The sequence below is a fragment of the Bombina bombina genome, chromosome 4, assembly GCF_027579735.1.
Source record: "Bombina bombina isolate aBomBom1 chromosome 4, aBomBom1.pri, whole genome shotgun sequence".
Lineage (NCBI taxonomy): Eukaryota > Metazoa > Chordata > Amphibia > Anura > Bombinatoridae > Bombina > Bombina bombina.
In genome coordinates this window covers 1,168,172,401-1,168,198,398 of record NC_069502.1, presented here as the reverse complement: position 1 = coordinate 1,168,198,398, position 25,998 = coordinate 1,168,172,401, and the positions used below count along the sequence as shown (strand labels likewise).

The 25,998-nt window shown below is 37.6% G+C and overlaps 1 protein-coding gene across 1 annotated transcript in view; it reads right to left on the bottom strand.

The window, feature by feature from the left end:
- GALNT14 (polypeptide N-acetylgalactosaminyltransferase 14) overlaps positions 1-25,998 on the bottom strand; it is a 1,042,958-nt gene that overhangs the window by 43,479 nt on the left and 973,481 nt on the right. The window contains exon 13 of the mRNA XM_053712800.1: positions 18,339-18,483. Coding sequence (XP_053568775.1) covers positions 18,339-18,483 — 145 coding nt within the window. The remainder of the gene's footprint in view (positions 1-18,338; positions 18,484-25,998) is intronic.

The window sequence follows — 25,998 nt, the reverse complement described above, 5'->3', positions numbered from 1 at the left end:
GTATTGGGGTGCTTGGAGTTCCGGATCTCCAGTCTTACTTCAACATGGCAAGATAAGCACAAACCTCTTTGTGGAATCATAATCATAAAGATATAGCTTGCGTAAAGTTAGAAAGTGAAATAATTAATCTGTCCCCAATTTATGAGATTCTATGAACCCAGAAAAAAGACAGACCAATGATCTGGATAAAATACATTACAATTTCACAGACTATTAACATTTGGGACAAACTTCAATTGCAGTTTAACCTAATTCGACACAATTCATGGGCAACACCATTAATAACACCTCCAAATAAGATCAAGACCTCCACTAGCAACATTTAAGCTAATAAGGGCCTATAACGAATAGCAGATATATACATTGGAAATAAAACATTTATGTTTGAGCAGTACAGGAACATATCACCTAACCCACCAAGTTCATGGTACCAATATCTACATTTAATCTCAAGGGCTACTGAAATTAGAAAGAATCAATCTATGTCAGATTTGGCATTCTTTGAAAAATTATGCATTACACCTCTTAGAGTTAAGGGAACTATTTTGAGTCTATACAGTAATCTAGGTGCAGGTCTCTCCATAAACAAACCCTATTTTATCCAAAGATGGGAAGAAGAAGGGCAATTAACAAAGGAAAAAAAGGAACAGGCAGACATTCTCAAAAAAGGGAATATCTTGCTCTACTAGCGCCAAATTAAAGGAAAACTACATTAAGGTAGCATACAGATGGAATCTACACCCTAGTAGATTTAAATGGAATACACCGACTCAACAGATGTGCTATAGGGGCTGTAAAGAAGCAGGGACATATGTCCACATGTGGTGGACATGCAAAGAGGCCAAAAAAATTATGGATACATACCAATAAATTATTAAGCAAAATATTTAATAAGCAAATTATTATCACTATGGAGCAGGCTCTACTTCTGTTCCAATAAATGGTCTCACCAAGTCATCAATGAAATTAGTAAGCATAATTTGCACAGAAGTTAAAACAACTATTGCAAAATACTGGAAAACATCTGTCCCAAGCTTTGATATAGGGGCCTATCTATCAAGCTCTGAATGGAGCTTGATGCCCTGTGTTTCTGGCGAGCCTGCAGGCTCGCCAGAAATAGCAGTTATGAAGCAGCAGTCTAAAGACCGCTGCTCCATAACCCTGTCAAACTCCGTACTTGTCCGCCTGCTCTGAGGCAGCGGACAGAAATCAACATGATCGAATACAATCGGGTTGATTGACACCCCCTGCTAGAGGCAGATTGGGCGCAAATCTGCAGGGGATGGCATTGCGTAAGCTGTCGGCATTTATCGATGTGTAGCGGACATGATATGCTATATCGTATCATGTCCGCTCGCACTTACATAAATATACCCATTAGAATGGACCCTGATATGAGATAACTACTAATTTGGTAATGTGAGCACAAGTGCCCACCCGCTACTATTTCTTAGTGACATCACCACCCTTTCCCCCCACCCCCTCTTTTTCATTCTCCCTTTGCATTTGTTTTTTCTTTATATATGTGTATAAATTATTGTTCTTCTTAACTTATAAGCTTTTGGACAAACTACAAGAGAATAACAATAACTGTGTGATTATTGTACCTATAGTAATACAAGTAACAACATTGATCTACTACTGTACAATGTAATTGTTTACAAATTGTTATTTTTGTTCTAAATGGAAAACTCAAATAAAAATATGTCAAATTAAAATACAATGCACAAAGTGTGTGTAACAAAACTCTCATATAATGCAGTACAATATTGCACTAGGTGTGTCTCTCCTTCAATTACATAAATGTGAGAGATCTCACACTGCTGGACAGTTCACCCCTTTTTCTTTCTACAATTTCATACATTTATATTTAAGATTGCTACCCATAGCTGCTTACCCCCTTTGCTGTGTGAGCCTATGAAAGCGCACTCTCATGAGCGCAATGTTTCCAGCGATGTGAAAATGAGGTCACATTCGCATTGCTGTGATCTTGTAAAAACAGCACACATTAGTGTGCACAAGTATTACTAAGGGGAGAGCTAATATCGCTTTCTGCCCATAAATGTTTTGTGGACATGTGCTAAATTTCAGGCAGAGACCTTTCTCAAGCCAAGTCATAGCTATATGTGAAGATATATATATATATATATATATATATATATATATATATATATATATATATGTATATTTAAAAATAAAAAGAACATTTTCTTTTAAGTGAAGAACTTTGGAATGTACAGTATTTATATTCAAAATACAATAAAACACATTTAAAATGATAAAAATTGAATTACATTTTTTTTGTTTGGATTTGAGAGCAACCATTTACTTTCAACTTGCAATATGAGTGCTAGTCAGGGGTCTCAATATTGCTTATTGTGTCCCCCGCAAACATTAGCGCATCACTTGTAATCTAGCCCTATGCTTTTAATAAATACTCTCACTTCTTATCAGAACTGTCTTGGCATGAGTTTCAAAGACTACTAAGACATCCTATTAATTCTGTGTCATGGATAATAGGGCTATGGAATTAAAGATTTTTCAGTCAAAAAACACATATAAGAGTTAGTTGATATAGCTGATATAAAGCTATAGATAGTGGAACTACTAAAAGGTTATGAATGAAACTGAAGATGTGAACTGTGTATAATCAGTCATCATCATTAATCAATAATAATAATCTGCTAGATTACGAGTTGTGCGTTATGGTGAAAAAGCATCGTTATGGCTCTTTTTCACTACCACTGGTATTACAAGTCTTGTAGGTACAGCTGTACCACACACTTTTTGGCCGTAATGCAACGTAACTACCGCACCTTTCAAAAAGTCCTTTTTCAATTGGACTTCCATAGTGCCGGTATTACGAGTTTGCCTGTTCGGCCAAAAAGTGAGCGGTACACCCTATAACTACAAGATCTGTACCGCCACCTGAAAGTCAGTAGTTATGAGTTTTATGCTACAAAGCTGTACCATAAAACTCATAACTAAAGTGTTACAAAGTACACTAACACCAATAAACTACCTATTAACCCCTAAACCGAGGCCCTCCCACATCGCAAACACTAAAATAAATTTATTAACCCCTAATCTGCAGCTCCGGACAACGTCACCACTATAATAAACATATTAACCTATAAACTGCCGCACTCCCGCATCGTAAACACTAGTTAAATATTATTAACCCCTAATCTGCTGCCCCAATGTCGTTGCCACCTACATACACTTATTAACCCCTAATCTGCTGTCCCTAACATCGCCGCAACCTACATTACTGTTGTTAACCCCTAATCTGCTGCCCCCAAAATCGCCGCCAGCTAACTACACTTATTAACCCCTAATCTGCTGCCCTCAATGTCGCCGCCACTATACTAAAGTTATTAACCCCTAAACCTAACCCTAAGTCTAACCCTAACCCTAACGTAACCCTAACACCCACTAACTTTAACATAATTAAAATAATTCCAAATAAAAATTACAATTAATACCTAAATTATTCCTATTTAAAACTAAATAAATACTTACCTGTAAAATAAAACCTAAGCTAGCTACAATATAACTAATAGTTATATTGTATCTACCTTAGGTTTTATTTTTATTTCACAGGTAACTTTGTATTTATTTTAACTAGGTAGACTAGTTAGTAAATAGTTATTAACTATTTACTAACTACCTAGCTAAAATAAATACAGTTACATGTAAAATAAAACCCAACCTGTCTTAAACTAAAATCTAACATTACACTAAAATTAAATAAATTAAAAAAAAAAACAATTATCTAAATTACAAAAAATAATAAACACTAAATTACAAAAAAGAAAAAAGAAATGATCAAATATTTAAACTAATTACACCTAATCTAGTAGCCCTATCAAAACAAAAAAGCCCCCCCCCCCCAAAATAAAAAAAAACTAACCTAAACTGCCAATGGCCCTTAAAAGAGCCTTTTGCAGGGCATTGCCCCAAAGAAATCAGCTCTTTTACCTGTCAAAAAAATACAAACAACCCCCAACAGTAAAACCCACCACCCACAAAACCAACCCCCCAAATAAAAACCTACCTAAAAAACATAAGCTCCCCATTGCCCTGAAAAGGGCATTTGGATGGGCAATGTCCTTAAAAGGGCATTTAGCTCTTTTACGGTGCCCAAAATGCCTAATCTAAAAATAAAACCCACCCAATAAACCCTTAAAAAAAACTAACACTAACCCCCGATGATCCACTTACAGTTTTTGAAGACCGGACATCCATCCTCATCCAGCTGGGAGAAGTCTTCATCTAAGCGGCAAGAAGTCCTCAACGAAGCCGGGAGAAGTCTTCATCCAAGCGGCAAGAAGTCGTCCTCCAGGCGGGCAGATGTCTTCATCCAGACGGCATCTTCTATCTTCATCCTTCAGACGCGGAGCGGCTCCATCTTCAGGATATCCGGCACGGAGCATCCTCTTCTTTCAATAGCTATTGAAGAATGAAGTTTCCCTTTAAATGACGTCTTCCAAGATGGCGTCCCTTAGGATTGAGCTTTAAACATATTGGCTGATCCTATCAGCCAATAGAATTGAGCTTGCATTCTATTGGCTGTTCCATCAGCCAATAGAATGCAAGCTCAATCCTATTGGCTGATTGGACCAGCCAATAGGATATTTTTACCCTTTAATTCCGATTGGCTAAATTCAGCCAATCAGAATTCAAGAGACACCATCTTGGATGACTTCATTTAAAGGGAAACTTCATTCTTCAATAGCTATCGAAAGAAGAGGATGCTATTAAAGGTGAGCGGTGGAAATAACTTGCAAGTTATTACCGAGCCACTCATAACGCAAAACTCATAATCTGGCTGAATAATAATAATAATAATATGAATAAAACACACTGGGCCAGATTACAAATGGAGTGTAATTATCGCTCCCGCTCGAGTGTTAATTGCGCTAGAAGTAAGCTTTTTGTGCTTTTCGGGTTGTGCTCATATTACGAGTTGAAAATAAACTGTCTTCGCTCTTGTAATAACCTGATGAGCGCAAAAAGCCAAACTTAGAATATTGCGTGCTCGTTCACATAGTCTGCCATAGAATTCACTGGAGAAAAAATGTGGGGAAAAAACTAACACCTCTCGCTCGTGCAAAATCGATCGCATATTCTCAAGTACATACATACATATACATATTTAGACAAGAATATATATGTATCTGCATGTTAAAGCCCTTTGTCTGTTTTTCTTAACACCTGAGACCTCATATGTTTGAGCCTTTATTAATTTTGTGTGCAACATTTTTTTTAAATAATTTATATTAGATGGTGTTATTATGAGTATACTTTGTGATGTATTATTCATGTATTTTGTGACACTTATACGTTTCACAAAACAGTTAACCAAAGCTCTGAAGTCACGGTAATCATTCTAACATAAATCGCGATCATGTTTACTTTCAACTCGTAATACCAGCGGCAAACCCTTGCGATAAACCCCTTGCGCTCCACTCACAATATAACCCCCTGTGCTTATAATAAAAAACTAACAATAGAAATAAAAATTCTATATCTTAAATGTTTGCCTTTATTTTCTTGCACATATTACTCTTCATTGTGCTTTGTAATCGTTTGTATTTGTATTTATTTATTTAATTACTGTATTATTCTTTTAGAAAGCATTACTAAAAAAGATATACTGAATCTATAGGTAAGACGAGAAAGAGGGAAATGTTAATATAAGTAAGGTGTATTTAAAACTCGAGACTTATGATTAGGCTACAAAAAATAAAACAAGAAAAAAACAAATAAGTAGACATTGTGTTTGCATTGAATACATTGATTACACCTAAATAATATCACAAACAACCTTATCCCAGACAAATCTGCCATGTTCCTGTCACTATTACTCTCCTAATGAGCTTCTTTGCGGACAACAAGCCGTATCAAATGGTATGTGATTTTCCTCACTAGAATAAATATATATATTTTTTATCAAATGTATATCTTATTTTTGAGTCCTATTCACTAACAAATTGCTTTAATCCTTTCCTGTATCATCTCCTGCAACTTACTACTCACGGGTCTTCCATCTTCTCATCTCTTTCCCCAGCAAACAATCTATTTCTTACTGAAATCCCTTGTAACTGGTTTCCCATTAAGTCAACCATAACATATATAATCCCTTTCCTCTCGTTCAAAGTTAGTTTTATTCTTCTGCTGCCTCAAGAATAAACTTTTTAAAAGCTTGTTGCCCAAATCCCTGAGGTCTTTGGTTATCTGCTAACCTTTCTTTAACAACGTTTAAAGCTATTCTGAAAAAGCATCTGTCTGAAGATGGATTCATATTATTAATATTTAGGTTTGACACTTAAAAGGACAGACTACTCCAGAATTTGTATTGTTTAAAAAGATAGATAATCCCTTTATTACCCATTCACCAGTTTTGCATAACCAACATGGTTATATTAATATACTTTTTACCTTTGTGATTATCTTCTATGTAAGCCTCTGCAAAGTGACTCATAAATAACTTTACAGGAGTGAGCTCATTGTTATCTATATTGCACACATAAACTAGCAGTGTCTTACAGTAATAAAACACTGAGATAAGAGGCAACCTTCAAGGGCTTAGAAATGAGGAAATAGGTTTAGCTTTTAAAAAAAAAAAAAAATTTTGATGATAAAAGTAAATTGGAAAGTTGTTTAAAACTGCATGCCCTATCTGAATCATAAAAGTTTAATTTTGACTGTCCCTTAAAAACACAACACCATCTTAAGTACTGGCAAAAAGTCTGCCAGTACTAAAATAAAAAGCTTTTTTTTATATAATTTTTTTTTATTTATTCTGCAGTGTTGGATCCCCCCTTAGCCCCCAACCTCCTTGATCCCCCCAAAACAGCTCTCTAACCATCCCCCCTCTACCTATTTGCTGCCATCTTGCATACTGTCAGCTGTCTGCCAGTACCCAGTTTGCTTACAAAAAAAAGTGCTTTTTATTTTTATTTATTTTTGGCAAAAAGCCAATTTTCTGTAGTGTACCTTTAATAGCCTACCCCCTCCCAGATTCCTTTCTTAACATTTTTAAACCCCCCCCCCCTTTCCCTCTCCCTCCATCACATAACCTTCAATGTAATGTTTTTTAAATACTAGCGTGTGCTAGTACAACTTGCGATACAACAAAGGGGTTTTTTGGTTAAGCACACCACAAAAGGACTGTTTAATCTTAACACACATATTGTGAGAGTGCTACCAAAGTGACCAAAACAATTATAAAACAACAAAAAAGTATTGGTGCACATCCAAGCACTTAAGTCCACTCTTTCATGGCATATTTGTATATGCTTCTGTCTGCCAAATATACTTACATAGCTTCTAATAAGATTGGGATAAACATCTCACAATAATATTGGCTTATATTTGAGCTGCAAAAACAAATATACTTCTATCTGCTAAATATACTTACATAGTTCAAATAAAATTGGGATTAACATCTCGCAACAATATTGACTTATATTTAAACTGCAAAAAAAATTTTGCTGTAAAAAAATGCCTTTAAATGAAATGGGATCTTAGTCACACAGTATGATCATATTCTGCTAAGCCAGTCACCACTTACAAGGTGTCCCATATTAGACTGGTCCTAACATTAACCAGTTTCCACATTGCATCAAGTCATGTCTACACAGTGTGAATCTTTCTAGCTTATTAAGTATATTTATCTGGAACACACCTGCGCTGGGTGGCTGTCTGCCAGTACCCAGTTTGCTTAAAAAAAAAGTGCTTTTTATTTTTATTTATTTTTGGCAAAAAAGCCAATTTTCTGTAGTGTAGCTGCCCCCCCCCTTTAATAGCCTACCCCCTCCCAGATTCCTTTCTTAACATTTTTAACCCCCCCCCCCCTTTCCCTCTCCCTCCATCACATAGCCTTCAATGTAAAACTTTTTTAAATACTAGCGTGTGCTAGTACAACTTGCGACCTGGGTTAAGAAGTGATCCAGTGATGGGCTGCCCACCCACCTCCCTGCTATGGCTCCGAACCACCAATGATCGGCACCATCACTGGCTGATGCAGAGAGAGCGACAGAGTAGTTCTCTCTTCATCTGTGGGTAAAAAAAAAAGGTATTGCAATGATACTTCAATATTGAGGCATCACTCCAATACCTTGAAAGCAGAAACGATCGTTTCCACCGCTTGAAACACCTGAGGAATAGTGATGTCCCGAACTGTTCGCCCGCGAACGGTTCACAGCGAACATAGCTTGTTCGTGTTCGCGTTTGTGGGCGAACACATGGCGATGTTCGATTCGCCCCTATGTGTCATCATTGAGGAAACTTTGACCCTTTTTGTCACAGCCGCCTGACACATTAGAGCCAATCAACATCAGACACTCCCTCACAGACCCTCCCAGCTACTCGGAATCCGCCATTTTAGACTCATAACGACCTTGCTTTCTTAATGAGAGGACGTGTTGTGTTTTTGCTCCTGACATTAATAGGAAAAACATAGCTAGGCTAGTGTATTTACAGTCCAGAAGGACTCCACTCATCTCTGCTGCAAGCACAGCACCCCAAAAAGCCCTTTTTAAGGCTATATTTCGTGCCGTTTTTTTTTTTCGTTTTTTTTTTTAATTAGCATTTGCCTGGCTTTCAGGCTGTGTGTTTAAGGCTCACAGCATATGATGTGATTACTGCCACCACTGATATCTCCCTAACAACATTAGTTTACATTTAACTAACCAAAAAATTTAATTATTTTGCTAGTGTAATTTTTTTTTCATTTTCTAACAGGCCAGTGTCACACAGCATATACTCTGGTTCATTGCTCTGTGCCAGCCAGCAGCCACCAGTGTTAATATCCGTTTATAACATTATTTTAAATGTAAAAAAAATATATATATATATTTTTCTAGTGTAATCTAATTACATTTACTATTAGGCCTGTGTCTGTCAGGCTCACTCAGCATTAATATACCTCATTTTTTTTCAGTCTTTTGGTTAATTGGTCTGTGCCAGGCAGCCACCCAGCACTCATATCTATTCTTCTTCACCTTAATTTTAATATAAAAAAAAAAAGTTTAAATTTGTTTGATAGTGTAATCTAATATAATTTTCTATCCGGCCTGTGTGTTTTGCTGACATACAGAGCCTACTGTGTTTACTTGCTGCCCTCCCTAGTCTATGAGCCATGACTCATATGTGTTTAACCTTTTTTTAATTCCCCCCCCCAAAAAAATAATTTAAATCATTTCTCTAGTGTAATCTAATAGTATTTTCTATCAGGCGTGTGTGTATCTGACTTACAGAGCCTACTGTTTTTAATAGCTGCCCCTCCAAGGCTATCAGCCACGACTCATATGTATGTGCTTAACCTTTTTCTTTAAATTGCCAAAAAAAAGTCTTTAAATCATTATGCTAGTGTAATCTAATTTTATTTTCTATCAGGCATGTGTCTAACTGTCTATCTGACTTACACAGCATACTGTTGTTAATTGCTGCCCTACGTAGCAGCCAGCCAGTGCGACCACTCATAGAGTCATATGTGCATTGCACTTCTTAACATAATTTTAATATTAAAATCTAAAATTTTAAAATATTTTGCTAGTGTAATCTAACTTAATTTTCTATCATGCCTGTGTTTATGTCACTTACACAGCATACTGTGTTAAATTGCTGCCCTACCTACCATCCACGACTCATATCTGCCAGCCTGTGTGCCAGGCCCAAGTAGCCAATTAGTGGCACCAATCATAATTCTTGTAACAGTATATATATAAAAAAAAAAATCATAATTTTTTTTGGACTGCAAATATTCCGTCTCCTAGTGCCATTGAATTGCATTTACCTCCTGCCTGCCACTGCCAGCCTTTTGTGCCAGGCCGTCTAGCCAACTATTTACACCAATCATAATTGTCACAGACAGTATAGTTACTAATTAAAAATAAAAAAAATTTGATTGTTGATCTTAATCCTCAGTTTGCTCGTGCCCTAGAATTGCACTTTTCTACTGCCTTCCAAGCCTGTGTGCCAGGCCTACTGGAAAAATATTTACACCAATCATATTTGTTGTCACAGTATTCTTAATAATTAAAAAATACAATTTTTGGTAATAGTTGTTGTGAATCCTCAGTTTGCTGGTGCCATTGAATTGCACTTTCCTCCTGCCTTGCAGCCTGTGTGCCAGGCCCACCTAGCCAATTATTGCCAGCAATGATATTTCTTTAAACAGTATTGCAAAAATTGCAAGAGTCCTGAAAGTAACAGGGATGAGATGAAAGAGCTAAGAATAATAGAACTTGAAACAACAGAGTTAGCCATGGGTGTTAGTGCAAAACCGCTTGGCTTTTTTTTGGCTTTGGGTGCGGCTATTCATGCAGGCCATATAGAGCTGCCACCATTCAGTGTCATATCAGCTATTAAACTAATAAGAACAGTACTACCAAAATACAGCCAATGAAGGGCCTTAGGAAGACTGAGCCAAGGTTGGATTGTAGTATTTGGTTAGGCTAATCATGATGGCCATGTAGACCACCACCGAGAGTCCTGTAAGTAACAGGGATGATGAGATGAAAGTGCTAAGAATAGTACTACTTGAAACAACAGAGTTAGCCATGGGTGTTAATCCAAGACCGCTTGGATTTATTTTTGTATTGGGTGCGGCTAATCTTGCAGGCCATATAGAGCTGCCACCATTCGGTGTTGTATCAGCTATAAAAATAATAAGAACTGTACTATCAAAATACAGCCAATGAAGGGCCTATGAAGACTGAGCAAAGGTTGGATTGTAGTATTTTGTTCGGCTAATCATGATGGCCATGTAGACCACCCATAACAGGGATGAAAGTGCTAAGAATAGTACTAATTGAAACAACCGAGTTAGCCATGGGTGTTAGTCTAAGACCACTCGGCTTTTTTTTGGGTTTGGGTGCAGCTAATCATGAAGGCCAGATAGACCTGCCACCATTTGGTGTTGTAACAGGTATTAAACTGCAAAGAACAGTACTAATTAACACAACCTACTTACCATGGGTCCCAGAGCATATGTTTGGTTATTATATTTTGTAAGGGTAATCATGCAGGCCATATAGACCTCCACCGATAGGGTGAGTATGAGTAACAGCTATTAAAATGCGAAGGACATTACTAATTAACACAACATAGTTACCATGGGTCGCAGACCAAGAGCAGATGTCTTATTATTATATTTTGTATGGGTAATCATCCAGGCCGTATAGACCTCACCAAATAGGGGGAGTTACAGAGATTAAAGTGCTAAGAATGGTAGTACTTAAAACACAACCTAGTTAAAATAGGTACCAGACCGCATGTCTTATTATTATATTTTTTTCAGGGTAATCAGGCAGGCCATATAGAACACCCCCGATAGGGGGGGGGAACAGGGATTAAAGTGCTAAGAAAAGTACTAATTAACACAAGCTAGTTGGGTCCAAGAATGCATGTTTAATTATTAGACTTTATTAGGGTAATTATATATCTAACAAATCTATCTATTTCTCTTCTATCGATTCTATCTAACTATCAATCTATGTATATCTATCTATCCTATCTATCAATCTATCTTCTGTCCGGGATGTTTTGAGACAGCCACTTTGGGAATGTTAGTTGATTTAGGCCCATTATGGCTTAAAAGCAGACTCTGCATAAACTATGTAATTTTCCATGGGAGTTTTGCCAGGGATCCCCCTCCAGCATGCGACAGTCCAGGTGTTAGTACCCTTGAAACAACTTTTCCATCACTATTGTGGCCAGAAAGAGTCCTTGTAGGTTTTAAAGTTCGCCTGCCTATTGAATTCAATGGCGGTTCGCGACATCACTACTGAGGAACACCTGAAACACTGAAGAAATGACACTTTGCTACAATGTAAAGTAGTGAGTGTACAGCCTGTATAACAGTGTAAATTTGCTGTCCCCTCAAAATAACAACACACAGTCATTAATTTCTAAACCATTGGCAACAAAAGTGAGTACACCCCTAAGTGAAAAAATGTCCAAATTGGGCCCAATTAGCCATTTTCCCTCCCCGGTGTCATGTGACTTGTTAGTGTTACAAGGTCTCAAGTGTGAATGGGAAGCAGATGTATGAAATTTGGTGTTATCACTCTTGTACTATTTCATACTGGTCACTGGAAGTTCAACATGATACCTCATGGCAAAGAACTCTCTGAGGATCTGAAAAAAAGAATTGTTGCTCTACATAAAGTTAGCCTAGGCTATAAGAAGATTGCAAAGACCCTAAAATTTCGCTTCAGCACTTTGGGCAAGACCATACAGCGGTTTCACAGGACAGGTTCCACTCAGAACAGGCCTTGCTATGGTCGACCAAAGAAGTTGAGTGCACGTGCTCGGCGTCAAATCCAGAGGTTGTCTTTGGGAAATAGACGTATGAATGCTGCCAGCATTGCTGCAGAGGTTGAAGGAATGGGGGGTCAGCCTGTCAGTGTTCAGAACATACGCAGCACACTACATCAAATTGGTCTGCATGGCTGTAGTCCCAGAATGAAGCCTCTTCTATAGATGATGCACAAGAAAGCCTGCAAACAGTTTGCTGAAGACAAGCAGACTAAAGACATGGATCAATGAAACCATGTCCTGTGGTCCGATGAGACCAAGATAAACTTATTTGGTTCAGATGGTGTCAAGCATGTGTGGCGGCAACCAGGCAAGGAGTACAAAGACAAATGTGTCTTGCCTACAGTCAAGCATGGTGGTGGGAGTGTCATGGTCTGGGCCTGCATGAGTGCTGCTGGCACAGGGGAGCTACAGTTCATTGAGGGAACCATGAATGCCAACATGTACTGTGACATACTGAAGCAGAGCATGATCCCTTCCCTTCAGAGACTGGGCCACAGGGCAGTATTCCAATATGATAACGACCCCTATTGAGCATCTGTAGGGCATCCTCAAATGGAAGGTGGGGGAGCACAAGTTCTCTAATATCCACCAGCTTCGTAAAGTCATCATGGAGGAGTGAAAGAGGACTTCAGTGGTAACCTGTGAAGCTCTGGTTAACTCCATGCCCAAGAGGGTTAAGGCAGTGCTGGAAAATAATGGTGGCCACAAAAAAAATATTGACACTTTGGGCCCAATTTGGACATTTCCACTTAGGGGTGTACTCACTTTTGTTGCCAACGGTTTAGACATTAATGGCTGTGTGTTAAGTTATTTTGAGGGGACAGCAAATTTACACTGTTATACAGGCTGTACACTCACTACTTTACATTGTAGCAGTGCCATTTCTTTAGTGTTGTCACATGAAAAGATATAATAAAATATTTACAAAAATGTGAGGGGTGTACTCACTTTTGTGATATACTGTGTGTGTATATATATATATATATATATATATATATATATATATATATATATACACACACACATGTTTCTGAATAAATAGATCACATTCCTCTATGTGAAGAACATTGTAATGCGAAATTTTCATATTTTCATGTTGGGTTAGCGCACTTGAGAATATGCTATCCAGTTTGCTTGTTAGCATGATTAAAGTATTGTAACTCTGCAACATTGAATAAATATTTTTACCTTTTCATTGTATTTTTTTAGCAAAATACATTTTTCTTTTTGTAAAAATTATACTTCATATTTGTATAATAAAATATATAATTTATTCTCTCATGCCTTTTTTTATATAAATCTTTTTATATAAATCTCTATTAAATCTTTTTAGCATTTGGATAGATTTACACTGCAGTATTTGGGCTGTGTCATATTTAGTAGAGGTATTATAGGGGTTAATTTTGATACTTTAATCAATGTTTTTTTCATTGGATGTTATATTCTTTATAATGAGCCTATTCACCACCTGTTTTCCATCAGTGAACAAGTGCCCCAGAGGCATGAAACGCGTATGATGTCACAGGAGGGTGATGTTCCCCCTGTTTCCCTTTGCTAATATGTGTTTTTATTGGGCTGCTGTACATGGATATGATTTTAAGCTGCGCTAATAAAGAACTTTTATCTTACCCAGTCCTTTGGAGTGCAGAGGAGTTCTTTGTTTACTTCTATGTGTGAACGTCTGGACAGGCACCCGCATTGGCAATCAAGCTGGACACGTGACAGCCATGGCCTTTTTTTATATATATTGTACTCAAAATCTTTCATAGGATATTAGATCATTTTTACTTATATAATATTAGTGGTAGGTCCCGGGAATTCAGATTTCAGAATAACAGTCGGGAAACTGCTTCATTTGCCTTCTTGGCATCAAAGCCCATTGGTCTGTCAGAATGTTAAAAAAAAGGGGCGTATCCGAGCGTGACATCACCGTCCACATCACCACATATTTGAAGTATGCACACTTCAAATATTGCCGTAGGGACCTAAATTTTACTACACCTACACTAACTAGCTCAGGGGATGAAGTCTCAGCAGATGATAGCTGGCAATAAAAACATGGCCGCTATCCTCCTGGCAACCTGCACTTCACTGCTATAAAAATATCAATCTTGTGTTGATGTGTCCAAAGCAAAGTGCAGGCTACTCCTACTAACATGCACAGAAAAGAAGGGCCGCTCCAAACTCATCAGCCGCACATGATCCAGGGCCCACACTGGTGACGTCAAACGCCACTAAAAAAAACATTACAGCAACACAGAAGGAAACACGAAGGCAGTGTGCAAATGCCGGCTCAAGACAGCGAACCAACTGCACAGAAATTAAATAGAACAATGTCCAGCAGCACAGCAGTGAGTTAAAAAATAAATTTATTTCAACTTGTTAAAAAATAATAGTATAAACCACGGACAAGAAGGACTGGCACTTTTCGAGCCACCTAGTGGTGCTTACTCATAGACTGCCACTACTCCTACTAGCATGCCCTGCTAACTCCCCCTGAACGTCTATATCTAAACAACACTTCCCTTGCTCTGCCTCGCTACCTCCAACCGAACACCTACATCACAGCTAACCTACACTCCCCCTGAACTAATTTGAAATCAGCCAATTAAATTTATGTGGTACAACTATATATCGTGATTCCATGCTTCCGGGATTTCAGTGCCCGAAGATTTTGGAGCGGAGGGCCGCAGAAGTCCGCCTCCGGGATAATGGGCTTAGATGCAGAGGGCCCTGGCATTGAAAGAAGATTGCTTAGCAGAGGAATAGGCCACGGAAGTCCACCTCCATCACCGTGAAGATGGGGTCCGGCGCCTGCACCTTGGAGGAAGAGGGCCCAACGCTCGATCAAGAGGAGCTGGAGTACCCATCAACTGTAGGTAACACTTTTGGGGTTAGATAGTGTTTTTTGGGTTAGGATTTTTTATTTTTAAGAATAGGGTTTGTTATTTTTTGGGGGTTGGTGGTTTAGTTTTTTTTATTTTTAATATTTTAATTAGAATTTTTTAAAAATATTTCTAACTTAGGGGGTTTGGTTTTGAAGGGGAGTTAGATTTTGTTTGGGGTTTGGAGGTTTTGGTTTTTAAAAAATTTTCACTTAGATTTCATAAAAATATTTCTAACTTAGAGGGTTTAGTTTAAAGGGGGATTAGGTTAGTTTGCTTTTGGGGTTTATGGTGGAATAGGGGTTAATAATTTGATACTTGCAGTGGGTATGTAGTGTCATAGGGGTTAATAGTTAGCAACTTACAATGGGTATGTGGCAGTTTAGATCTTTATTAGGTCAGTGTTAGTTTGCAATCATGGGGTACTTCGGTATAGGGGTATTAGGATTAGCAGTTAGGCCGACAGCAGTTTTATTCTAGGGATTGTTTACTATACATCGCCAATATGGTCGGCGATGCTGGGTGTTGCTTAAGCCAGCATCGACGACCAATGGCGTGTATAGTATACGCTTCTCTGCGATGTCGACAAGCATGCTTGACATAGCGGTGGATTACTTTGAATATTTTGTCTTCTCGTAGCACTTTCAATCATCAGGGAGTAAGGCATTATATGGAGAAAAAAGTATGAACCGTTACAATTGGCGCCAAAGAGAGAGATGCCAAATTTTTAAAAGCTGAATGAATTGTTTTAAGTGCACAATGGCAGAGAAATTAATTGTGTAGAGCTTGTTGTCTTACAATAATATTAATATTGTGGTCTGGGAGCTAGCTATAATTAGCAACATTTTAGGAATAATGCCAATGTAGTTTTATTGCAACTAACATACTGCATTGTACAAAGGTCCAAAAACATATAGAATTTTGAAAATTGCTTATTAGAAAGCAAAATAAATTTTAAATAGTTCTCCTGCCCCCTGTTTTCTTTACAGGTATATAGAAAATGTCCTATAGCCTAATTAAAAAGGAACACAAACTCAAATAAAGAGGTGCAACTGTAAAACAGTACTAATGATATAGTAATTATGTATTATTTGCCACAGTTGAGCTAATTAATTGTGATACGCCTCACGCATTTGCAAATAATTTGTCAGATATTTCCTGTAAACCTGGTCTTATCTGTCAACAACAACACTGGGTCAGTTGGTAAATATGGTAATAAAATGAACATTTTTATAAGGATTATCATGAAACATTAGCTCACCTGCAATTTTAGAGCTAGACTGAGAATTTAACATCTTTATGCATTATTCAGAATTAAGCCTTCATAGCAGTAGTATATTTAAAAATGGTGTGTGTATGTGTGTGTATGTGTATATGTAGATACAATAAATATGTGCTTAAACATCTATAAAATTATTTATAGAACAGTGGCTTATACTTAATAGAAATCATTGCAAAATGTTTTATTCATCTATTTAAATGGATTTTACCTTTTATTTCTTGAATTTCACTACATTTTGGCAGTATCTGGTTTACTATAAAGTGAATAGTCAGATTTAATCATGCTCAGAACTGAAAATAAAACAAAAAAATGTCTACACTGGGGCAGGGCTACTCTGAGAATTTGTAAGTGCTAATTTTGCAGAAAACAAGTAAGTTGTTTGTTGTTTTTTGTTACACAATCTGTTTCTTTTTATATTTACTTTGATTTAACATATTTGTTTTGACCAAAGGGGCATTGTTTAATTGCCTTTTAATCACAAACAATATGGTGACTTCCCAGTGTTTAGAGATTACATCACAGGTTGAAGTGCCTGTATAATAATTGTTACTTTTAAGAGTGTATATGAATGCTTATAGGGGATGTGTGTAATTAATCTATTGTACTCCAAATTCATGAATATATGTGTGAATATCTTTCTAATAGATTTGAGCAGGACCATGACTCATTATTAACCTTCTTGTATCATTTGGATGTAGGTACTATGTCACAAGGTACTTTGCCCAGTGCACTGTGTTGACGTAATACCTACATCCAAAATTGTGGCGCATGGTGCAATTCCCGCTGTCAGCTTAGACAGCGGAAACTGCACCTGGGGGCATAAGTAATCTGCCTTAATATAGTAAGGGAGCTCTGATCTTGCTTCCTTACTATATGAAGCCAGATTGCCGATTGTTACAGAGAGTGCCACTGTCTGTATCACTCTCTGTAACTATGGTCTTTGGAGCTGTGTCATGAAAGAGGGAGGCAGGTGGATTGAAGCATCAAGCAGGAGGGAGGGGTGGGGTTTGGAGGCAGGAGGGGACCCTTGGAGGGGGTAGGTTGTAGAGGTCCACTACACTACAGAATAAAAAGAATAATTACATATAAAAATAGAATAAAACATATATATATATATATATATATATATATATATATATATATATATATAAATACAGGTGTACCTCAGAAGTATTTTGCGGGTTTAAGTGATTATAGCAATTAAGTGATTATAGCAATAAAGTGAGTCACACTAATTTTTGTTGTTTCCCAGTGTATATAAAAGTTGGATATTTACACTATACTGTAGTCTATTAAGTGTGCAATAGCATTTGTCTAAACAAAAACACAACTATGCACATTCCTTAATTAAAAAATACTTTATTGCTAAAAAATGCTAACCGTCGTCTGAGCCTTCAGTGAGTCGTAATCTTTAAATATTTAACAAACTTTGGGTTTCTCACTGAAATTATTTACACACAACTACTGCAGTCATAGTCAAATGGTTGTAAAAGCTTATCTGGGGTCCCCTTTGTTCAAACAGCAGACATGCACCACATTTCTGAAATTTCCTGCAGTAAAGGGGTTAATCAGATAGCTTGTAAGGTTATTTTAGCTCTAGTGTAGAGATTACCCTCCCACTTCCTGTCTGTGTTAGACCAGGGCTCAGGACTAGAAAAATCAGATTTAAAATCGATACAAAATAAAGATATAGTGCAATATTGTACTACGGATAATTTAACATTTTATATTATAATTTGAACATAATTATTGATCCTTTAATTTCAATATTTGTCCAGCAGTCACAGAGACTAATGAATAGGTATTTCGAAAGTGTCATATTCAAAACAGGTGGATACCTGAGACATTGTAGACACTCCTTTAAGGCTACTGCATGGCACTAAAATAAGTGATGGAGAATCCTGCCCCTCTGTCTTCTGAGACTCAATACACCTCTGTCTTTGTCTGATAATTCCTGATTTTGCTGAAGGTTCCTCTGGAATCCTGCAAGACAAATTCATTGCAATAAAGACAGATGTCATCCAAAAAAAGTCACGGCACAAAGAAAAGGTTAAAAATGGTTATTACAGAACAACATGCTAAATAGCTGTTAAAGTGACAAATGAGACTAAAAGATATTATAACATGAAATAAATTGTATTTAAACCGTTGCAGACTTATTTAATTGACCAGAAAGCTGTTAAACCCTTTTTTGATTTACAAACATAATTAGCTAGGGCTCTATAAGTGGAGCATAATCATAAGCGCAGGGAGCATTAAATATTAACCAAGGCCAGGGTTCAATTCCTACAAAAAAAAAGTGTAGGCACTCACCAAGCGAACTCACCAAGACTTCCACCTCCTCACAATATTGTTTTATACATACACATTATGGGGGGATATTTATCAAAGCTTCAACTATGCTGCATTCGCTGGCACCAATACGCTCGCCTAACATCGCAGCCGCGGACCTGAATTCGATCTCCATATTTATGAAAAAAGCTGCGAACCAAGTACGGGGCGATGAGCATCGGACTGTTGTTAACTAATAGTCATCGATCTCGCTGCTATTCAGCTTTTTCCCAATTTTATTTATATCCTGTCACTAAACACCGCCACTATACTAAAATGTTTAACCCCTATCCCGCTGCTCCTGGACCCCGCCACAACTTTAATAAAGTTATTAACCCTTATCCCGCCGCTCCCGGACCCAGCCGCAACTTTAATAAAGTTATTAACCCTTATCCCACCGCTCCTGGACCCCGCCACCACTAAATATATGTATTAACCCCTATTCCTCCGCTCCCGGACCCCGCCGCCACCTAAATAAATGTATTAACCCCTATTCAGCCACTCCCGGACCCAGCCACCACCTAAATAAATGTATTAACCCCTAATCAGCCACTCCCAGACCCAGCCACCACCTAAATAAATGTATTAACCCCTAAACCTCTGGCCTCCCACATCACTACCATTAACTAAACTTATTAACTCCTAAACCGCCAGCCCCCCACATAGTCATAAACTAAATTAAGCTATTAACCCCTAAACCTAACAACCCGCTAACTTTACATTAAAATTACAACATCCCTATCTTATAATAAATTAAAACTTACCTGTAGAATTAAAATAATATCAAACTATTAATTAACCTACCCTAACTATTATACTGCAATTAAATTAAACTAGCAACTAAGTGAACTATATTACATATTAAAAAACCCTTACCCTACTCAAATTATTTAAATATACTATTAAAAATTACTAAGTTACAAAAAACAAAAACACTAAGTTACAAAAACAAACAAACCACAGTATCAAAAACAAAATAAACCTAATCTAATAGCCCTAACAAAATATAAAAGCCCCCTCTCCCCAAAAAAAAACCCCTAGCCTACAATAAACTACCAATGGCCCTTAAAAGAGCCTTTTGCAGGACATTGCCCCAAAGAAATCAGCTCTTTTACCTGTAAAAAAAAATACAAACACACCCAAACAGTAAAAATCCCCACCCACCCAACCAGCCCCCCCAAATAAAAAGCCTATCAAAAAAACCTAAGCTCCCCATTGCCCTGAAAAGTTCCAATCAGCCAATAGGATTTGAGCAGCTCTCATTCTATTGGCTGTTCCAATCAGCCAATAGGATGAGAGCTCAATCCTATTGGCTGATTGGAACAGCCAACAGGATGAGAGCTGCTCAAATCCTATTGGCTGATTGGAACAGCCAATAGGATTTTAGCAGCTCTAATCCTATTGACTGATTGGAACCTTTCAGTCAATAGGAATGCAAGGGACACCATCTTGGAAGACGTCACTTGCATTCAAGTTCTAGTTTACGGCGGCGACCGTATTGAAGAGGAGCTCCGTGCCGGATGTCTTCAGGATGGACCCGCTCCACGCCGGATGGATGAAGATAGAAGAGGCCCCATGGATGAAGATAGAAGAGGCCGCCTGCATGAAGACTTCTTGCCGGCTGGATGAATCCTTCAAGCGGAACTTCAAAAACTGTAAGTGGATCATCGGGGGTTAGTGTTAGGTTTATTTAAGGGTTTTATAGGTGGGTTTTATTTTTAGAGTAGGGTCTGGGCAGGTAAATGAGCTAAATGCCATTTTAAGGGCAATGCCAATTCAAATGCCCTTTTCAGGGCAATGGGGAGCTTAGGTTGTTTAGATAGGCTTTTTATTTGGGGGGGTTGGGTGGGTGGTGGGTTTTACTGTTGGGGAGTGTTTGTATTTTTTTTTACAGGTAAAATAGCTGATTTCTTTGGGGCAATGCCCCGCAAAAGGCCCTTTTAAGGTTTTTTTTTATTTTGGGGGGGCTTTTTTTTTTTTTTTTTATAAATATTTTTATTGATGTAGAACAAATCATACACTTAAACATTAGACATGGTCAAGATCATGTCACAATTAAACAGTTTTACAACACAACATGGTAAATAAAAACATGACCAGTAACTGAAACCATAACCTCATAAACTTTTTAATTTTACAGAAGAGAGAGATAAGAGGGGAAAAAGGAAGAAGAAAAGGAAAGAGAAAAGAAGGATTGTCATTTAGTTCTTGGAGCTCCGGCTTCATGTTTTCCGTTGACCCTGCCATTACTGACAATCAAATTGCAGTATCTGTCAATTACTATATTTGTTATGTATATAATCTTCCCAAATAAAGAGAATCCCCCTGAAAGAAATCTGTGCGTGATGATTTCATGTAGTGGTATTCCTCTAATTGAATAGTCTTGTGCATTGTGTCTATCCACTGTGCAATGTTTGGGATTTTGGGTTGTTTCCAAGATTGTGCAATTAGGGTCTTTGAGCTATTGGAAGGAATTTGAAGTATAGCCAGATGTGTTGCCAATAGCCGCCTGGGAGGTTTATTTAAGAGCCAGACCAATGGGTCTTGCGGAATATTGATTCCCAACATCTTTTCCGTTTGACTTATAACATCTCTCCAAAAGGGAGAAATGTTTGGGCATAACCACCATATGTGTCCCATATTGCCTCTCTCTTGTTCACATCGCCAGCACAAATCCGATCTTTGTGGGTATAGGATCTTTAAACGTGTAGGGGTGTAGTACCAATGATGTAATTGGGGGGGCTTTTTTATTTTGATATTTAGGTGTAATTCGTTTTTATTTTTGATACTGTGGTTTGTTTGTTTTTGTAACTTTTTTTAATAGTATATGTAAATAATTTGAGTACGGTTAGAGTTTTTTAATATGTAATATAGTTAATTTAATTGCTAGTTTAATGTAATTGTAGTATAATAGTTAGGGTAGGTTAATTAATAGTTTAATATAGTTTATTTTAATTCTAAAGGTAAGTTTTAATTTATTATAAGATAGGGATGTTGTAATTTTAATGTAAAGTTAGCGGGTTGTTAGGTTTAGAGGTTAATAGCTTAATTTAGTTTATGGCGATGTGGGGGGGCTGGCGGTTAAGTTAATGGTAGTGATGTGGGAGGCCAGAGGTTTAGGGGTTAATACGTTTATTTAGGTGGTGGCAGGGTCCAGGAGCGGCGGGATAGGGGTTAATAACTTTATTTAGTGGCGGCGGGGTCCGGGAGCGGCGGAATAGGGGTTAATAATTTTATTTAGGTTGCGGCAATGTCGGGCGGCAGATGTGGGGTGTTTAGACTCGGGGCTTATGTTAGGGTGTTAGGTGTAAACATCACTTGTTTTCTACCATAGAAATCAATGGGATATCTGGCAGCATCAAACATAAGCTTTCACTGCTTTCAGACTCCCATTGATTCCTATGGCATCCGCGGCCTCCAGGGTGGCGGTTTGAAAACCAGGTACGCTGGGCTGGTATAGCCACGAGCGTACCTGTTAACTATTTGATAACTTTGAAAAAGTGTCAAATAGTGCCGAATGTGTATTCGGAACATCTGTAATGATGTAAGCATAGATCTGTGTCGGATTGAGACCGGCAGATCGTATGGTACGTCACAGATTTCAACTTTTGCCGGTCTGTAGGCTTTGATAACTAGGTCGAATCAAGCTCGCCACAATTACACTGGGGAATCCCAGCGTATTTGCGGTTGACGGCTTGATAAATATCCCCCACTATATTTATATGTATATAATCTATACACTGAAAGCAAATTAAAACCAATAAAGGGTTGAATGGTTGCCTTTGGGCCTGAGACGCCTCCTCTCTCACAGAGTCTTACCCACCTAAGGTGCAATAGACATATTTCTGCTGAGGGGAGCTAAATAACCCCAGAGCAAGTCACACAGAAATGTAAGCACCATGTGTTCCACACAGTGCGAGGTGATCACACAACAGGACCGCTGATATGATTGCATTTAGTGTAGGAAGTGTTACTGTCCATTATTAGAGGATCTCACTATCCCTCTAACCAGACTGTTCTCCAGCTCCTCCCACCACCAGCAGCAGTGTTTACTGAAATGTTCATGTTCTCTTTCCAGGGGTAACTTAGTTTTACCTGCAAAAATAGTGCAGGAACTCCATTCCCATGCATTCTCACTGGACCTGACCACTGACCAAAGCATCTTAAAGACCAAAACTATATTATGGCACCCTTTATTTTGTTGGATAGTGCACAGTTCACTATTAGTGCGCTCATTACGCTCATATTACAAGTGGTGAGTTAAGTGTTGCACTTGAAGTAAATGAATATAACTTGCTAGTTTGCATTACAAAATAGATGGAAATTCTATGGAAATTAATTATTCAGTTAAAGGGGCAGTAAACACCAATTTCCATATAACTGCATGTAATAGACACTACTTTAAAGAATAATATGTACAGATACTGATATAAAAATCCAGTATAAAACCTTTTAAAAACTTACTTAGAAGCTCCCAATTTAACACTGTTAATGAGATAAGCCTGGGACACCCACTGAAAATGGCTGATAGCAGAACCTCCCCCCTTCTCCTGCATATGAAAAGACCCATTATACAAACAGAAGCAGTCTGAAGTAAGTATATATCTAAAACTTTGGGGCTTGGTTAGGAGTCTGAAAATCAGCACAATATTATTTAAAAATAAGCAAAACTATAGATTTTTACAAAATCTATAAATGCATCATCTACAAAACATTTATGCAAAGAAAAATCTAATGTTTAATGTCCCTTATATAGATAAACAATATATTTAAAAAAAAATGTACTAATAAAAGAGAAAAAAAGGTTTTGTGGAAGAATTAAAGAGATATGGTATATGACAATGGATAGGATGGGGAAGGGGGTCAAAGGTGTGTGTGTGTGTATATATATGTATACAGTGGGTATCGAAAAGAATCACCCCCCTTGAAAATAATCACATTTTGTTGCTTTGCAGCCTGAAATAAAGACAGACACAGTTTTTGTTTATCCAGTTGTAATTACTCAATGCAACTTATAACATCAAAGTGAAAGATATAGCACCAACATGTCAGGTAAAAAAAATGACAATTCAAAAACAGAATCACTGAGTTGGAAAAAGGATCACCCCCTCTTAAAATTACATGTCAATCAGGTGTAGCTAATCTTCACACAAAAAGTCTCAATCAGGTGTAGCTAATCTTCACACACAAAGTCATTTGACCTTCAACTGTGATCAGCTGTGGGCATATTGGTTAGCTCAGCATGAAAAGAGCTGTACTGGAGCAACTGAAGCAAACAATCAACTATGGGTGGGAAGGCACTGTCAAAAGATCTCCGGGATAATTTTGTGGACAGACACAAGTCAGGAGATAAATACAAGAAAATAGCAAAGGCTTTTTCAATGCCTAGAAGCACAGTGAAGTCTATTATTAAGAGGTAGAAGGTATTTGGTACAACACAGACCCTCTCTGGATCAGGACGTCACTCAAACTGGATGAAAGAGCCAGGAGGAAACTGGTTAGAGAAGCTACCAAGAGGCCTACAGCAACTCTGAAGCAGTTGCAGGAATTTATGACAAAGAGTGGTCATTGTGTGCATGTGTCACAAATTCTCCACAAATGTGGCTTGTATGGGAGGGTTCCAAAAAAAAGAGCCACTCTTTAAGAAAGAATTGAGAGTGAGCTATACAGCAAACCTATCAAATCTAATACTCTGCTACATGTGAAGAGTTCCCACCCCAAGTGCACAGGGTTTGGTGCGATGAAAGGAGAGTTTATAAGGTTGAAAAGGAACTGTACCAGCCACGAAACCTTCTTGTCAGAAAGTCTACATTTACAGCAAAAATTCCTTGCAAGGGGATATAATGTAACTATGACTTGATAGAGCATTATCACAGGTACTTGAATTGGATAGATCATCGTAATTAAGTAATAAAATGAAATCAAGGAATGAATCCGACAAGGATGAGAGAATTATCTTCAATATATCTTCAATATGACAAGGTTGTTAAGATTGTCAAGAAAAAATTGACTATTCTTATGGGCGATGAACTGCTTAATCCAATCATTAAGCAAGGTTCTCGTTTTGTCTCAAGACGTAATCAAACTCTGGACAATCGCTTGTCACCTAGCATGATCTATACCTCAGCGATACATTGCAGTTGGTTCTCATGTAAAGGCCACTTTAAATGTAGCAAACATAACTGCAAAGCATGTCGACATGCATTGGTGTCAAGGCAATTCCAGTCCAAAGTTACACAAAAAACCTATGATTTGGATCATTGTACCACCTGCAGATCTAAATATGTGGTCTACCTGGTCACTTGCCAAGATTGTAACCAATAATAGGTAGGTATGACCATGAGAGAAGCTAGAGTAAGGATCAGTGAACACTTCAATGATATAACCATTATCAATCCCTGTTCAGCATTGGCAGAACACTTTAATCGAAAAACATGGTTGCCAGCTACAGAATTTCAAATGGTTGGTCATAGACATATACATTAACCCCCAAGGGGGTGGGGGGTGTGATTTGGATATCCTCTTGGCAAGGGAGGAGGCATTTTTGATTTTCCCTTTAAGGACACGAGTAGCTGATGGCTTCAATATAGATTCTGACATTATCAATGTCTGGAATTAACTATCAATGTACTATCATAAGTGTGCATTAGGGACTCTTTACCTTATATACACAATAGATGTAGTTATGCTGTTGTTTGATTAAGGAGACAACAAAAGTGACTCTAGTTTTTCCATTTGTATCCATAATGTACTTAGTAAGGAACAAATGAATTAGGTAAAACTGGGTACACAAATAGCGTCATCCTTGTATATTCTTATACATTATTCAATTTCTTAACTTTTATTGGATCTAAGTTGGAAAAACACCACTGGGGACATTACATACATATGTTTAAAATAATAATAATAGGTATATAAGGACACACTATCTTAGTAGCATGATGTAATTAGAGTGCATAAGAATGGATTGCTCTATTGTTATTATTTTTGCAATGTTTTAAAGGGACAAGGAATCAATGATTTTCAGTCACTGCTTATTGTTGTGAAATCATTAGGGTTATTCCACACTCTTATTCCCCAGATTTGTAAATTAGACAAAATGTTGTAACATTCAATTATTTGACTCTTTATTGTATCCTTGTATATTTACACCTTTGCATACTTTGT